Here is a 17010-nt window from a genome sequence, read left to right on the forward strand (position 1 = left end):
ATACTTATACTTTACGATGAATGCTAAACATTTTGGAAACAGTGGGATATAACAAGGGCGGATTAACCCCTAGTTCCAACGGTTCAACCCACCTTCGCCTTCTTGAGTCATTTTCTTTGATCATTCTCAACATTTCTAGTTGCTCCTTAACGTCTAGTATCGTATCGGCCTCGATCAAATGTAGAAGATATCTTAGTAGAACCAATAAGCATACGTCACACTTTTCAATGATCAAAGAGGATTCTTCGTATGAGACCCGACTACATTGCCCAGAAAATGTAAAACATTTTGACCTGACTAAACTAGTAACTTCGTTGCAGAATGAAACACCATCAGATAAATTTTCGACTAGTGTCAAAATAATTACACACTCTTGTGTGCTTTTGAATATCTCTGAAAGTGTACCCTCAGCTAGTAAGGGTATAAAATAGGACTCTTGCGATAAATTTTCAGTCATAAAGAACTTTTTGAACTGCAGGATATCATTAAAAGAAGCCAAAGTTCGTGTGATTCCCTGAATAACATCATCTGCAACGATTCTTGGAGTAATCAATCTATGACCATCTGGTACTCTCAGCAGTAGTTTGAAACATGACCCAATCAGTTTTCTGCGCAATGCTAATGATTTTTGTGATTTGTATAAGGGACTATATTTAAACCTAGGAATATACGTCTCCACCATAGTGTTTTCACAACTATACACGGGATGAACCGGCGTCGCATAATTATCGGATGGAAGTTTGTAATCACAGTTAAGGAACACATATTCAGAGAATCTATTCCCAAAATTTCTTGTATTTAGAGATTCGAAAAAAATTGCTAATGGACTCTCCGACAACCGTTGAACAAATAAAGATTTACTTATATTTCGGGCTATTTCATGGTGTATGAAGAAACCTTGTCTACAATTAAATAAATCAATAATTATCTCGAGTAAGGGCATCCAAATCTCATGACTTGATAGGTACAGGGGGGTATTCTCTTGCAATGAGTTGGATAATGTCCATAAAATCATGTTAATAAATTCTCCAGGCTCACTCAGCTTCAAATTCAATAGGCGATTGCCTAATATGGAATTTCTCTGCTCAAGGCAGCTGATATACGATCTATAGGGATTCTTTATAGTTTTGCTTGGGTCCAGTTTGGGATCTTCACTAGCATTCTGTTTATAAGTTACACCTTTTTCTGATTTTATTCTCCTAAATCTATCGAAACTCCATTTTTGCTTTCTTGGTGTCAGAGTGTCGATTGCCAGAAAAAACTGACATCGTAGCAATTCCAAATCATACAAATTGTATTGTTCAGAATCAAAATCCTTCAAAATCGCGAGATACTTTTGTAGTATTTTTAAAGCTCTCTTGCTTAATGTTTCTCTGGACACGTTATATGGATCATTTTCCCTCAGGACCGGTTCCTTATAATATTCAGATAGAGTTGATAAAGTGAAAAGAACCAACATGATATCAAAAGGGATAACTGCCAAATTGCGAGATTTACCCAACTGGCATTCCAAAAATAGCAGCATATGGTCGTAATTTTCCAGGAGACACATAGAATTCAGCATTTCAAATGCCAGTAGATGCCTCTCAGTGAGGTCCACAAAATAATGTGCACCATTCCGCGGACTCACGTATGAAACGGAATTTATTAGCGCACCATCCATACTCAGACTGCCACTCAAATCACCATTTGCCGGCAACTACCTTCCTATATCTACAATTATATGGGCGGCCCACCGAATGTTTATGCATATACTACTTTTAAAGAACTTACTCACTGTGGAAAAAAATCGGGCCGCGCATTGAAAATTTTTGACATTATAAATTCATCTCATCGTGAAAGTGAAAGAGGTAATTTCAGTTCCTCTTATGCCGTTAAGTTATATTATTACACATTTTACCCACCTCAAAGAATCATATCGTACATACTCCTCTTAATTATGTCCATAGAAAGTTATGCCCAAGAATTAAAATTGGCTCTACACCAATATCCAAACTTTCCTAGTGAGGGAATTCTGTTCGAAGATTTTCTACCCATTTTCAGAAATCCAGGCCTTTTCCAGAAGTTGATCGACGCTTTCAAACTACATCTAGAACAAGCCTTCCCAGAATCTAAAATTGATTATATCGTCGGATTGGAATCCCGTGGGTTCTTATTTGGGCCAACTTTAGCTTTGGCCTTAGGTGTTGGTTTCGTTCCAATTAGAAAGGCAGGTAAATTGCCTGGTGAATGTGTCAAGGCCTTATACGAGAAGGAGTACGGTAAAGATGTTTTTGAAATACAAAGAAACGCTATTCCAGCAGGTTCTAACGTTATTATTGTCGATGACATTATTGCCACTGGTGGTTCTGCTGTAGCTGCTGGAAAATTGATTGAAGACCTTGAAGCCAACCTTTTGGAATACAGTTTTGTCATGGAGTTGGATTTTTTGAAAGGCAGAGAAAAGTTGAACGCACCAGTTTTTACTTTATTGAACGCTCAGAAGGAGGCCTTGAAAAAATGATTTTGTTAAACGTCTTGCTTCACATTCAGGCTTTGTTATTCGCCTGTGTTTAATATGCATATCCCTTTTTTGCTCTTAATTTGGTTGTCTGTTATTTACTTTTTTAGATCGTTTACATACTAAGATTCATTTTTATTCTTCACGCTACCAAACAGCATTATTTAGAGTGTTTATCTATCTTATGACTGTAGAGAGAGGGGTTGGGGCGCAATTTTTATGTATGTGATGGTAGTATTCAAGTATCCTCTGATTTTGGCTTCAAGCGAGCATTCGCCTCATTAACTTCTTTTAATGACGTTCCAGGAACAACGCTCCAGTCTATCATTTTCTCTCCACGGATATTGTATAACCAATCGTTGATTTTTCTGAAATGGTTAGTCCCAAAAAAACCCCTGCTTGCACTTAATGGCGACGGATGCACCGATTTCATCACCATAATATTTGGATGCTTACTACCATTTCCCACGGAAGTAGATCCCAGCAGAGACTCTACCAGTTTAATAGCGTTATTCCCCCATAAAAGAAATACTAAGCTCTTTCCGTCAGCCTCTCTGTCCTGAATTAATAATTGGACCACTCTTTTCGTAAAAGTTTCCCATCCGTGCTTAGAGTGTGAGTTTGCATTGTGCGCCCTTACACTTAATGCGGTATTTAGTAATAAAACTCCTTGAGAAGCCCAGTGCGTTAAATCCCCCACTTTATTGTCTTGAACAAAATCAGGGTATTCTTGCTTCAATTCTTTGTATATGTTTTTCAATGATGGTGGTGCTGGTGTGGGGTGTTTGACGCTAAACGCCAAACCATGCGCCTGATTATAATTATGATATGGATCTTGGCCGATTATCACGACTTTGACCTTGTCAAAGGGTGTTAGCCTTGTCCATGAGTAGATATCATTTGGTGGCGGAAATACGGTATGATCTGCTTGTTCTTTATTGACGAACTGTTTTAACTTAACAAAATAAGGCTTTTTAAATTCATCCATCAAATGTGGGAACCACGAATCGTCAATCGTTTGTAACTCTAGCAATAGTAACGAACGTAGGTTGGTACTCAAGTTCTTCGAAAAAGTACCCTTTGCATCAGAATCAAGAGAAACTTTGTTCGCAGTGGTCTCCTTCACGACCTCCTTTGTGGCTGCATCTTTTGCTATACTCGTGAATGTGGCACTTGTTTTCACTTTCTTGTTGGGCGCCTCAATCGTACTCTTCTTTACACCAAAGAAATCTTCAATAGTAGTCTGTTTTCTCTTCTGAACTACCGTCATGACCAAATTTATCGACAACCTTCTCATTCACCACATGGATGTAAACGGCTTTGCAGAATCTCTGGTCATATACTAACTATAATGTATTAATTACGCGTAGAGCGGACACATTTCCAAGCTTTTTGACAATAGGGACAATATTGAGCTTCATATAAGGCTTCAACAGATATTGAAGTGAAGAAAAGAAGGTACATTCTGGCAAAGTACATACCAAAATAGTTCAAAAACTATTCTTTGTGTTCCTCTTAGTCACCGAATCCAGATTTATACTTATACTTGGGCTTATCTGTCCTCCTAACTAGCATTTTTGCACTACTACGAATAGGCACGATTACGAACAATTGGAAGGGACTTGCATACAAAATACCAGTGGGCAGAATGGTCACGACTCCATTCCAATCTTCGCCGAGAAATAGTCTAAAATCTTCAACGACCTCACTGCGCTCAGTTCAAACGCAATCTGATCGTTTGGGGCTCAGGGAACCTAAGCACAAAACAACTAAATCTTGGTCAATGTGGGGAAATAATGATGACGAAGAAGTGGAATCATCTAATAGAAATAATGCGAAGGAAAATGGTAAATTCAATGGTCAAGAAGGTGCCACTGTTCCAAATAAAGGCACCAGCTTCCAGGATAACCAACAGACAACGATCTTAGAAGAAACGAGCAAGATTGAGAAAGGTGAGAACAATAAAGGCGATAAAAATGCAGCAGAGGCAGAAGTGACTACCAGATCTCGAACATGGCCATTTTTTTGGGGCAGCAGCAAGAAAGATCGGGAACCAACTCATAATATTCCTACTGGTACGGATGATAACGCCTTATCACATCTGGCAAGTAGTCTGAATCCAGCTCCCTTAACTAATACTTACATACCATACAAACCGGATGCTATATTAATCAGAGATAAAAACGTCAAAACCACAAAGAAATTAACGGATGATATAGGAGATCAGTTTCCTAATATTGTCGTACCAGATTTTGATATTTTACCCAAAAAAACTATATGGAACACAGTCACATCGACCATTTTAAAATGGAAGATGGAATACTGGGATAGCAGACCTCCATCAAGGGTACGAAAAGAAAAAGAACCAATGCAACGTTCACAGAATCAGTTTAAAGAGGAAATAAATGCAGCTGCAAATGAGGCAAAAGATGAGGAGCGCTTAGACCGAAGCAAAGAATCTTTATATAGGGTAGATCCATGGAAAAAAATAAACCTTCTATCAGATTACCAGTCCAGGCCTATCAGAGTTCTTCTTGTCGGTGTTCATGGCTTCTTTCCTACAAAAATTATCAGGCCATTCATTGGCGAGCCAACGGGTACATCTACTAAGTTTGTCACTGAAGCTGAGGAAATAGTGAAGGAATACTTTGACCAATATAAGGTACCCATTGAAATAAATAAAATTGCTCTAGAAAGAGAGGGGGAGATATTTGATAGGGTAGATTTCTTCTACGAAGTGATGAAGCATTGGAGCAAAGAAATAAACAATTCGGATTTCATCTACTTTGTAAGTCATTCCCAGGGGTGCCCTGTCACTATCATGCTTCTAGCGAAACTGATCAAAAACGGTATAATAAACCTTGATAATTCTCAATTTTTCAATGATGAAATTCAATTTTGTTCCTCTAAGAAAATTATATCGGTATTAGCCATGGCAGGTATCAATAATGGTCCATTTTACGGTGCAGATCAAACCTTATTTGTTCGTGCATACCAGACAATTGAAAAAGACTCGTTGAGAGAATTATTCGAGTTCCAAAAGTTTGATTCTAAACAATCGCAAAGCCTCATAGAAGGCTTAAGAACTATTATCTCAAATAATGTCAAGATTACGTTCGTGGGATCTATCAACGATCAGTTAGTTCCATTATATTCATCAATATGTCTTTTTGCAAACCACCCGAACATATTTCGAGCAATATTTATTGATAGAGGATCACAAACGCCAGCATTCATCACTCGCATAGTTAAAATAGCTGGTTCACTGCTGGACTTAGGTTATAACGACCATGGAATCATAAAAGAGATAAGCGGATCTTTGGCGGGTACCTTGACAGGAGGTGGTCACTCCACCATTTACAATGAGAAACAAGTCTACCATTTAGGCATCAAGTTTGCATTGGAGACAACTGATCTTTTTGAAATGTATCCCGTTGAGTACTCACCGTACAAATTATCTGAGTTAGGAGCCAACCCTTATCGCTTGCCGTGGTGTATGAGGGGATTAATGTATGAATCAAACAAGCACTTCAATAATGAAGAGATCAAGATGTTGTTCAAGGAGTTTGAAGAATGGGACCCTGAAACTAAACAACTAAAGGACATAAAAAACAGGCTTAACGGATTGAAATACCGACTTTAAGAAGAAATGTATCTTAGTAATTATATGTGTTATTTCCTTCAAAAAGAGTATAACTTGATTCATCATATTTTTTATAAAAGCATCTATTTGGCTCGAAGATTTACTATACTTGACACTATTTAGACGATCACATTCACTGGTATCTATTTATTTACTTATTTATTCATTTATTCATTTTTCTTCTCGTTCTGTTATATTATTAGTATACCGCTATTTTATGGTCGCGTGTATTGAAATCATGATTAGTGAGGAAGAAGAAAACAGAAAGTTGCGTTTAATGATTTCTAATAATAAAAATGCATGTAGAAGAAAACCCCGAACTGAGTAATACGAAGACAGTATGAAGTGGTGTATCACATACGTTATCCTATACATCGTCCTTATATTCCAGAAGTTCCAGGGTTCTATAGCAACTGTATCTTATAATATAGATGATATACTACAGTTGCAAGATGAGACTGGTATCATAACAGTGACGGCTGAGAACTATCCACTATTGAGCCACGGTGTACCAGATTACTTTAATATCTTATACATCACTATGAGAGGTACAAACAGTAAGGGCATGGATTGCCAATTATGTCATGATTTTGAGAAAACATATCATACGGTGGCCAATGTTATTCGTTCACAGTCCCCGCAATCTCTAAGCCTATTTTTTACAGTAGATGTCAATGAAGTACCACAACTTGTCAAGGACTTGAAGTTACAAAATGTACCTCATCTCGTGGTATATCCACCTGCAAAAAATGACAAACAAACTCAATTCGAATGGAAAATGTCGCCTTTCTATCAGTACTCCTTAGTGCCTGATAATGCAGACGATACTTTACAATTTGGCGATTTTCTAGCCAAAATTCTCAATATTTCGATAACCGTTCCTCAAGATTTCAATGTTCAAGAATTTGTTTATTATTTTGTTGCATGTATGGTTATTTTCATCTTTATCAAGAAGGTGATTTTACCTAAAATAACTAATAGATGGAAATTTTTCTTCATGATATTATCTTTTGGTATACTTTTATCAAGCATTAGTGGTTACAAATTTGTAGAAATGAATAGAATTCCTCTCATCGCACGTGATGCAAAAAATCGTATAATGTACTTTAGTGGTGGTTCAGGATGGCAATTCGGTGTCGAAATCTTTTCAGTATCAGCCATGTATATCGTGATGTCTGCGTTATCTGTGCTTTTAGTTTGTCTGCCCAAGATTTCCTGGATGAGTGAAATGGCGAAGGGACTACTAGCATCATTTTTGGCATGTGTTTTATTTTATTTCTTTTCTTACTTCATTAGTTGTTATTTGATCAAGAATCCAGGGTACCCAATTGTTTTTTGATTTTTAAAAAATGTTCTTTTCAATGACATTGTAACGAGTTGACGTACATTTCTTTTCATTGGGAAGTTGCAAATAAGCAATTGAGAGTTGCATCGAGTCAATAATACTCTTTCCTTTGCTGGGTTTCTTATGCTTTCTTTTCTGTAAATATCAACACTGTAAAAGAATAAGTAAGATTCTCATGTCACGCAGGGACGAGATTAATATTAGAGAAGTTATATTATACATTCTATATAGATAAAGAAAATTCTTCTAAAGCTTAGAAAGTTGCATGCTAATAGTTTTATTTTATTCTTTCAAGTTCTGCTATTCTATTTTTTTCTTATTTTCCAGGTGAAATAAAAGACAGACGTTTTTTTTTTGCAGATCAGTTGTCTGCTACTGGTGGTTCAACCGATTCATAATGGCTTGCCGTTATTGAATTTTCAAAATGATCCTCCTCAGAGTTTTTATTAATGATGAAAAATGAGCCTAAAATGAGGGTAGCACCAAATAAATAGAGCACGGACATGGTTTTGTGCTTGAATATTACATCTCCAAACATTGCTAGTGGAATCGTTATGCTCAATCCTACGGTGACAGTCAAAGGACTTGTTAATAACATAGCTTTTGCCCAACAGAAGTCGCTAATAAATGTGATGAGACAGTTGACAAGGATGATGATGATAACTTTAGGATCCTTGGGCAGAGCAAACGGTTCCCAGCCAAAAAAGTCTAACACTATCAGCGATGGCCATAGGAAGAGCAAATTAAAGAGACCAACAAAGCCAAAAAATATCTTCATATTGACACGAGTCTCATCTCCGACTTCTCTTTTCAACAACGTACTGTATACACCATACAATACGGCCCCTGCAAGCGCCAACAAGTTGCCCATAAGAGCCCGCATAGTGTCGTTATCGTCGCCGCTGACGTCTACGATGTGACGTTGATAATGCTGATCAGAGTCTGATTTGGTGACCATAATTATGCCAACAAATGAAATGAAAGACCCCAGTATTTTCGACTTGTTTAACGATTCAACATGACAGATAGCACCTATAAACAGAGTGAAAAAGGAAGAAGTAGTAGAAAGAATTGTCTGCGATGCCACTGATGTAAATGCTAACGAGGCATTGGTCACAAGGTTCGCTGTAAACCAAAGTATGCAGAACTCTGCACTTAGCTTGATTGTTTCATACAATGTCAGCCTCTTCTTGTAACTTGCCTGCGTACCTGCTTCGAGGTTCGTCAGTAAAGGACTGCTTATATCAACCGAGTCATTACCATCACTGCCAGTGCCTTCTTCCTCCATAATTAGTTCGCGATGAACGTTCGCGCAGCCTGTGTCTTTGTAGTTCACCATCACGGCCTTCGCAGTTGGAAAGAGATAAAAAATAAAGGCTGCAGTATTGATATATGTGATGAAGAACGGCTTCTTATACGAATCATCCTCAAATATCAAGTTTATCAGAAAAGACGATAAAACCCACAAAATAATAACTAGACCCAACATCAGAAGACCCAAGGTCCACCTCTTATTAAAGGACGTTTGATCCTTTGACACCATGGTTTTGTCGAACTTTTAGCTGAGAAGAGAAAAAGAGAAGCAACTTCCTTTACCTGTTTGTCTTAACCACAACACAATGCAATGAAATGCAATATAATATCAAAGCCAATGTCTTATGCCAATCTGTGAACAAAGAAATGTAAAAATTATGTATTAAGATACGTTTTTTACGAATTGTAAGAAATAGAAAAGACTCAGATTGCGCATCGCTGAATAAGTTTCCACAACCACACTTTTTACAGAAGTTTTTATTACTTAATTAGAAAGATACAAGCCAAAATTCTTTCAAGAAAAACTTTAAAAAAAAAAAGCAAAGTCACATGATTTATTTTTACCCTAAGGTCTATGATTAAAACTCGTAGGGCTATAAGCTGATATTCCTCTCATTCTCTAAACCCTTAACTACAAAGTTAGGGCTCTTTTAGGGCTGAGTTGCATTGAAATTTCGGAAATTTTGGGTTCTTTTTAATAAATCAGAACTATAGAAATATGTTCTTTAGACTTACAGCTTTATCTCCACAAAGAATTGGACAAGAAACCATCCTGGAAATACACGTTTGCTCACTCGATCTTAATCACATAGAGTGCTGGAACGGGAAGAAATGGGTATGTGCCTCAGTTTTCTGATTAGCTCCTTTGATCCATAACGGTCCTCTTTTGTTTCCTTTTCTCTTCGTTTTTTATTTTTATGTTTACTACTTTCTTCTGTTTTAGTCATACGTAGGAATTATAGCATGGAAGAGGATATAATGTTCACGTGGATTTTTGAAATAAAAAAGCCCCAAGACTAAATAGCCACTAACAATTGAACAATCTTCTCTCTTGGCCTCTTCTCTTTTTTTATTATTTGTCTAAATTGAGCTGATTAGACATGGTCTTGCAACGTTTTAGATTTGTCCTGATCAGCTGAGTTTCATGCGAAGAAGAGAAGGTCATGGAATGTCTATATATTTTTTCTATTCAGGAACGAATAACACATCTAATAGTAATGGTACTACGAAGAAAATGTCCCTAGAAGAGTTTCTAGGGAATGACACTTTAGGTGAGTCGGTATGGGATGAAGAAGATATCAACCTGGATGCTATAAGCAACACTACGAATATCGATATCTTAAAACAAACCAAGGCAGGTAGTGAACATCAACGCGATGGTCATCAACAAGGCCCACACGGCGGCCATGGCCCCATGAACAGATCGCGCTTTACTAATTCTGGTCCTTTTGGTGGTGGTAGTATGGGGGATTTTGCCAATCATCACCACCCCCTGCAGCATCAGCAGGGCCCTCCTTATATAGTAAAGTTTTCTGATTTACCACCGAGATTTTCTAACTTTGACATTGAGGATCTTTTTCAGGCAAAATTTACCAAATTTATTAAGTTCAAGTTGTTCTGGGAGATAAATAAGAACCCTAGTATCTCTACCTTGAAATCGGGCTCGGTCTTTGACCAGAATTTCAAGCGTGGCTCGAAGGTAGCATTTGTCGAGTTATACACATCTCGTGATATGGACAAGATTTTGAATTATTGGACCACTCCTTTGAAAGAAATTTACCACATTACGACGGCACCTGCTGAATTTGATGATTTCAAAGATTACAGCACGAAAGTGAAGTTGTTAACGGACCCGAAAGATGATGCCGGAAAACCCTTTGTTGCCAAAACTGCAAGATCTAAATCCAATCCTTTTGGAAGTGCCAAACCAGTTGATACACAATCAAAGATCTTGGACATTGAAGAAAAAATGGAGAGTTTGCACGTGGAAGATACAACAACTTTGAGGGCATCATTGGTTCCTACTAGCGATTCCACGGCAGCTACTGCGGCAGGCTGCAAGATTACAATCTTGAAAAAGCAACCATCTAAAGACGAGAAATCACAGTCTGCAACACCAACCCCCAAACCTTTAAGTTATTCTGAAGTGGTAGAGAGATCCGTGGTTAATGAAACTTCCAAGAAAAGCACTCCTTTGAGCAAGCTCGGTTCACCAGCTCTCGAATTACAATCTAAAACAGATAAAACAGATGAATCGAAAGGAGAAGATGAACAAGGCTTTGAGAAATGTGACGATGATAAAACTCCGGTAGATGCCCCAAGCGATAAAGATAAACACATAGAATCAGATACTGATAAACAATTCACTTTCAAAAATGTTGAAAGAGAATACAATACAGGTAGAACAAAATACAACGGGAACCATAATAACAATAATGGAAGTTTCAGAGGAAGTAATAGATATCGTGGAGGCCCAAATAGTGGCAGTTTTAGAGCCGGGCATAGTAATCGTGGTAATCGTGGTGGATATCGCGGCGGTAATTCTTACAACAACAATAATAATACTAATGATAATACTAATAATAATAATAGTGGTTCAAGGTATCATGATCGACAGAGCAATGAAGACGGGATAGTAAACTCAGAGTCATCTTCTGATGCATCAGGAAACAAGAACAATGATTTTATGAACTCAGCATCCAATACTCAACAATATTCCATCTTCAAACCAGCAAGTGGATTCCTTGGCCAAAGTAACAATGATTCTATGAGGAATAACGGACGTGGCAACTATAACAGCAGTGGTATGAATGGAGGTTCAAGAGGAAGAGGATTTGGTAGAGGAAGGGGATTTGGTAGAGGTTCATATAATAATCGCGGAAGCCGTGGTGGACGTGGAAATGGTAGTGGTAACTACTCCAGTTACAACTCTAAAGCAACAGACATGTCTTAGTGAGTCGTACACCTGACTCTTTTTCACCTGTCGTTCTATTGTTTTACTCGGTTGTGCAGTTGTGAGTAATGTAATATAGAGTTCCTTTTCCTGTCAAATTTCTTTCTTTCACTTTTATTTATCTTTTTTTTTTTTGTTATTTGTGCTGATTTCTGTCCATTTTCTTTTTGGTTATTTTGATTTTTTTTTTTTAATTTCTTCCATCTGATTAATTAATTTTGACTATATATTTTTCTTGATTGATCTACCGTCGAAAGGCTCTTATTTCTTAAAGAAGTTAAATGAAATTTCGTAAACATATGCAGAACTCGTTGATATCTTCTCATAATATATGCGGTGAAAAATTAATCTAGTAAAACCATTTTATAGTATAGAACGATTATTTAATTGGATGACTATATATGGTCACTTAATGTACATGAACTGGTGAAATATAGCGAAAGCAGAGTTGTAAAGAATTTCACAATGTCCTATGAAACGAATGAATAATGCAGAACATGTGAACGCAGACGCCGAATAAGAAGAAGTTTTCTAATGTCATTAAAAGAAAGACGGAGTTTTTATTTCCTGTCTTTCATATATATGTGTATGTACATCGTTGGGTTGTTCATGAAATAAAGAATATGGTACTTTGAATTCTTTTTTGGTCAGTAAACTTGCTGTTGAGATTCGTTGTCATTTATCGTGCTTGTTTCCATCATCTGCTGCTGTTGGTTAGCCAGTTTTCTTTCCTGTCTGCCTTTCTTCATAACTTGTTTCAAGGCGGCGCTATCTAGGGGATCTAACAATTCAAAAGAACATAACAAACCTTCACTTACGCTCATTACGGCTCCCCAATTATCAAATTCTCCGCAATAGTTCGGTGCAGAAAATACAGTAACAAGACTTCTATCATTGAAAAATTCATAACCATCCTCCACAACCATGTGGGCTCTACAAACCAAATCAAAGCCGAACTTGTTCAAGAATTTGTTAATGGCCACCTTATTGTAACAGTAACTTACACCACGTTCATTATCCTCCCATTCATTAGGTGAATCTGTTGGATCAGACCATAAAAGATCATTGATTAAACCAAAATCAGGCACATCAGTGGGCCTAACAACATGTCTGATTTCATCCATAGAATTTAAAACTGGTGACAATCCACCATGAACACAAAAAATTTTACCAGCGACAATGGCGGCCAATGGTAATGTATTGAAGGTATCGATAAAAGTTTTCCAAATTTTGATGTTACAGCGACGTTTACATTCGTCATAAAATCCATAAACTCTCGTAACGTTGGCGCATTCATGGTTGCCTCTTAATAGAAAGAAATTTTCTGGATATTTTATTTTGTAACAAAACAACAATAATATTGTTTCCAGCGACTGTTTGCCACGGTCCACATAGTCACCTAGGAATAAATAATTTGATGATGGTGGAAACCCACATTTAGTGAAGAGCCTCAATAGATCACCATATTGGCCATGAACGTCGCCTACAATTTTCACAGGAGGAGAGAGTTCTAATAAGGAGGGTTGAGAAAGAAAGATTTCACGAGCCTTGATGCAAATCTGTAAAATTTCGTTGTTCTTCAAACAAACATTTTTTGTTCTCTTAGCAGCATAGCCCGCATCTAATAATTTTTGAATAGTTTCATCAATATCAATAGGTTTTTTAAATTTTTTTGTGGCATTCTTATTTGCAGAAGAGTGCATTATATCATCGAATTCCTCATTCGGATCTTTTATGTTATTTGTGGTGGTTTTAAGCTTATCATTAATATTCTCCGTTGAGGCATGGGATTCACTCAGTTGAGACGAGTTTTCAATGTCGTCATCGTGGTTGAGGAGTTTGCTTGGGTAAATATCGCGGCTTGAATGGTGATTCAACGAGGATGTTGAATTAGAGGTGAAATACTCACCGGAATGGTCTATTAGTTTGGATAAGCCTGGGGAATTTAATGGGGTACTATAAGCAGTATTACCGTCCGACCCAAACGAAGATTTTCTACTATGTAATGAAGAAGCATGGGAATTGGACCGAGTCAATGCCTGTACCAGGTAATTTTCCTGATTGTTAGAGGGGTTCAATCCATTATTAGCCTCTTCATGAGTCACATCTGACTTTCTTCTTGACACTGAACCACTTCTTATGCTCGACGGACGAGAATTTGAAGATCTGGAAACCCTTTTAGTTTGTGAGATATCGTTATCTTTATCATCATTATCATCATCTGTTAAGGCGTTCTCATAATAAGTAGAAGAATATGGAGACTTATGCTTAGACACGTGTGCACTGCTATTATTCGTTTTTAAGATAGGCGATTTAGGTTCCATTTGGATCATTGAAGGAGGTAAATCAGCGGCTGCCTTTGTATTATAACTTGACCTTCTTGAAGTAGAAGGCCTCTTTGTAGAAGAGGATGAAGGAGTAGTTAACAATTCGTTTTGAGAATTGGAATGCGAATGTGAACTAGAGGGAAAATGGTAACGATTTGTGTGTGAGCTATGTCGTTGATGGTTAACTTCAAGATTTGACTTCGATGGAGTGGAGGGATCGGCGATGTTTAAATTAGTATTCGTAGTGGACGATGAAGGAAGGGATCGCCTTGATCTCGATGATTTATTTGATTTCGTGGACTTCACAGAATGGGAAGTCTCAGTTCTCGACACTTGAGGACGGGGATTTTTCGAAGAGGAGCTCGAATGTGAACCCTTTTTAGAAGATTTTGAACTTGAGTTACCCATTTTGAAAACGAAGGAATGAGGAGTTGAGAGTGGTTGATTGCTGTTTTATGACAAATCTTTTTAGGAGAGAAGAAGCAACTATAACGATAAAATAAAAATAGAACGATAAAGAAAAGTATAATCAAATGTATTTCAGAGAAGTACTTTTTTATATAATCTTTATATTTAGCTTGAGAGAAAAAGATCTAACATGTATTGCCAAAACAACAAAACAAATTATGGAGACTGACGTGCTATGCTTTTATGTTATTCACGGGTCAATGGTTCACGAGTGAAAGCTGATCAGCTAAACTGGAAAAGATTTACAATAACCATTTTCTTTTTTTTTTTTCATTATTTTATACGCTATCCTTTTTAAAAATAGCATTGTCATTCTAAACGACATGTCAAAAAACGTATATATATTTATATATGCAATGGAGTTGCTGCTGAACATGATATATATATACATCTATCTAAACATGGAACCCTGCGCTTCGCCTTGAGTTCTCCAGTAAGCGTTGGGCAAAGTATCCGACTGCAGACGATAAAGTCTCCATGCCTCACGGATGTGTTCAGGCAAGATGGGACTATTGTTGTATTTTTCGATGCTTACGTCTAGTTTGTTGAATTGGATAACAAGCTTATTGTACTGCTCTATAAGTTGTAGCTTCAGATCTTGTGAATTGTTGTCAGATTTTTGTAGGGATTTGGACTGTAATAATGAGTTGCCCAAGGTAGTTTCGCGTTTGTCCACTTCTTCATCTTCAAAGTAAAAATCAGGCTCGTCTTCGGGTACACTGTCGGATTGGTAGTCTTGTTTGTACTGCTGGTTCTCTATGATGGAAAACGTTAGTTTTTTTAGGTACTTTTTTAATTTATAGCCTATCTTGGTCCTCTTGTCAAACTCTATGCACATTTGACTTGTCAACCATTTATTTTTCACGACCATGGCTAGTTCAATTAACTCACCAGCGTATATCTTGCCTACTGCTTGCAGAAAGACGCGCATATTCTCACTGATGGTTTGATTAGCTACTGTGCTAGCCAGCTTTTTGACCTGAGTCTTGTTTAGGGATGTTCTATGAAAAACCTCAAACCGGTTCGTTTGATCTTTATCTAAGTTGGTCACCAAGAGTTTGAATTGTTCGTCCTGCATAAGTTTGTCATTTTGATCTTCGTTACCATTGGCGTCATTATTTTGTATTTGTTGCTTTAAGATATCTTGTGGAAAGATTAAATTTTCAGGGACTTTATTAATAGAGTCCGGACCTTGATGGTTTATTTTTGCTTTCTTGTATTTATATTTCGGATACTTTTTCAATTGATTGTTAATTGGTGCGCCTCCTGTTCTTAAGTTTTGTAATTTCCACGTAACGTAGTCTTGATCCTCACTGATGACTTGGTCTATCATCTGTTTGGTAGAAAAATAGTTTGCTATGGTCAGTATTGGCGGGTAGTTGACTTTAGGAATAGTGTCCAAGGGACCTTGAGGTTCGTTCATAATGCGTTTGGTGCCACTGAACTTCAGTTTGCATTCTCTAATATATTGGCTAATTATCTATATACATGTTCTTTGTAATTTTTCACTTTCTTCAACTTTCCAGTTTGAGGAATTGAAAAAGAAGAGACAAAACTCGGTAATGGCCTGAGCAGAGATGAGGTTTGAAGAGCAAAGAATTAAGGGCCCACGAAAGCAATATGAAGGCGAATGAAGCAGCTGAGAAAGAACAAGAGTACGTCCACAGGGTTTATAACGAGATAGCGCCTCATTTCTCGCAAACTAGGTACAAGCCATGGCCCATAGTAACGCAGTTCTTGCAGACTCGTACAACAGGTGCTGTCGGTATTGACGTCGGGTGTGGTAACGGCAAGTACCTCGGAGTGAACCCCAACGTGTATATTATTGGGTCAGACCGCTCAGATGGTCTCATTGAGTGTGCTAGGGGGATAAACCCATCATACAACCTCCTGGTGGCAGATGGTCTCAATCTACCACATAAAGACAACACATTCGACTTTGCGATCTCAATCGCCGTAGTGCATCACTGGTCTACGAGGGAAAGACGTGTTGAAGTGATCAGACACGTTATATCGAAGCTGCGCCAGGGAGGGCAAGCGTTGATCTACTGTTGGGCTCTGGAGCAGGGCAGCTCCCGTAGGGGCTACCATGAAGGCATGGAGCAAGACGTCTTCGTACCTTGGGTTCTTCCCAAGGATAAACTAAAACTCAAATCCAAATCTACGCCGATTGTCAAGACCAAGACTAAGTCAAAGCCAGACTTGACGAATATTCCCCCAAAGGAGCGCTCCGAGTACTTGCAGCGCTGGAAAGAGGAACAACAACGCAGTGAGCTTTCCGGTGATGGAGAAGATGAGCAACAACAAGATCAAGAGCAGGAAAAGAAAGAGGTGAAGTATCGGTACTACCACTTATACCGTGAGGGCGAATTGGCTGAAGATTGCCGCCAAGCTGGCGCCTCCGTGTATAGTGAGGGATTTGAGCGCGACAACTGGTGGGTGGTAGCCCAGAAGAGATGA

The 17010-nt window shown here is 37.9% G+C and overlaps 10 protein-coding genes across 10 annotated transcripts; 5 read left to right on the plus strand and 5 right to left on the minus strand.

The window, feature by feature from the left end:
- Positions 1–4: 4 nt before the first annotated feature.
- On the minus strand, positions 5–1663 carry NSE5 (Smc5-Smc6 complex subunit NSE5; the record flags this gene model as incomplete). The annotated part of the gene is made up of 1 exon (XM_056224682.1): positions 5–1663. The coding sequence occupies one exon, from the start codon at positions 1661–1663 to the stop codon at positions 5–7; it is 1659 nt and encodes a 552-aa protein (XP_056078577.1).
- Positions 1664–1939: 276 nt separating this feature from the next.
- On the plus strand, positions 1940–2503 carry APT1 (adenine phosphoribosyltransferase APT1; the record flags this gene model as incomplete). Its single annotated transcript, XM_056224683.1, has 1 exon — positions 1940–2503. One exon carries the CDS (start codon positions 1940–1942, stop codon positions 2501–2503), a length of 564 nt encoding a protein of 187 aa, XP_056078578.1.
- A 235-nt stretch (positions 2504–2738) lies between these two features.
- Positions 2739–3797, minus strand: UNG1 (uracil-DNA glycosylase; the record flags this gene model as incomplete). Its single annotated transcript, XM_056224684.1, has 1 exon — positions 2739–3797. One exon carries the CDS (start codon positions 3795–3797, stop codon positions 2739–2741), a length of 1059 nt encoding a protein of 352 aa, XP_056078579.1.
- Positions 3798–4148: 351 nt separating this feature from the next.
- Positions 4149–6143, plus strand: SMKI13G1080 (uncharacterized protein; the record flags this gene model as incomplete). The annotated part of the gene is made up of 1 exon (XM_056224686.1): positions 4149–6143. The coding sequence occupies one exon, from the start codon at positions 4149–4151 to the stop codon at positions 6141–6143; it is 1995 nt and encodes a 664-aa protein (XP_056078580.1).
- A 340-nt stretch (positions 6144–6483) lies between these two features.
- On the plus strand, positions 6484–7482 carry OST6 (dolichyl-diphosphooligosaccharide--protein glycotransferase; the record flags this gene model as incomplete). The annotated part of the gene is made up of 1 exon (XM_056224687.1): positions 6484–7482. The coding sequence occupies one exon, from the start codon at positions 6484–6486 to the stop codon at positions 7480–7482; it is 999 nt and encodes a 332-aa protein (XP_056078581.1).
- A 367-nt stretch (positions 7483–7849) lies between these two features.
- SMKI13G1100 (uncharacterized protein) lies at positions 7850–9031 on the minus strand (the record flags this gene model as incomplete). Its single annotated transcript, XM_056224688.1, has 1 exon — positions 7850–9031. One exon carries the CDS (start codon positions 9029–9031, stop codon positions 7850–7852), a length of 1182 nt encoding a protein of 393 aa, XP_056078582.1.
- Positions 9032–9633: 602 nt separating this feature from the next.
- Positions 9634–11755, plus strand: PSP2 (Psp2p; the record flags this gene model as incomplete). Its single annotated transcript, XM_056224689.1, has 2 exons — positions 9634–9637; positions 9996–11755. The coding sequence occupies 2 exons, from the start codon at positions 9634–9636 to the stop codon at positions 11753–11755; spliced, it is 1764 nt and encodes a 587-aa protein (XP_056078583.1).
- Positions 11756–12402: 647 nt separating this feature from the next.
- Positions 12403–14490, minus strand: PPZ1 (salt homeostasis regulator; the record flags this gene model as incomplete). The annotated part of the gene is made up of 1 exon (XM_056224690.1): positions 12403–14490. One exon carries the CDS (start codon positions 14488–14490, stop codon positions 12403–12405), a length of 2088 nt encoding a protein of 695 aa, XP_056078584.1.
- Positions 14491–14941: 451 nt separating this feature from the next.
- On the minus strand, positions 14942–15973 carry TAF11 (TATA-binding protein-associated factor TAF11; the record flags this gene model as incomplete). The annotated part of the gene is made up of 1 exon (XM_056224691.1): positions 14942–15973. The coding sequence occupies one exon, from the start codon at positions 15971–15973 to the stop codon at positions 14942–14944; it is 1032 nt and encodes a 343-aa protein (XP_056078585.1).
- A 197-nt stretch (positions 15974–16170) lies between these two features.
- Positions 16171–17010, plus strand: TRM9 (tRNA (carboxymethyluridine(34)-5-O)-methyltransferase; the record flags this gene model as incomplete). Its single annotated transcript, XM_056224692.1, has 1 exon — positions 16171–17010. The coding sequence occupies one exon, from the start codon at positions 16171–16173 to the stop codon at positions 17008–17010; it is 840 nt and encodes a 279-aa protein (XP_056078586.1).

Source organism: Saccharomyces mikatae (assembly GCF_947241705.1).
Source record: "Saccharomyces mikatae IFO 1815 strain IFO1815 genome assembly, chromosome: 13".
NCBI lineage: Eukaryota > Fungi > Ascomycota > Saccharomycetes > Saccharomycetales > Saccharomycetaceae > Saccharomyces > Saccharomyces mikatae.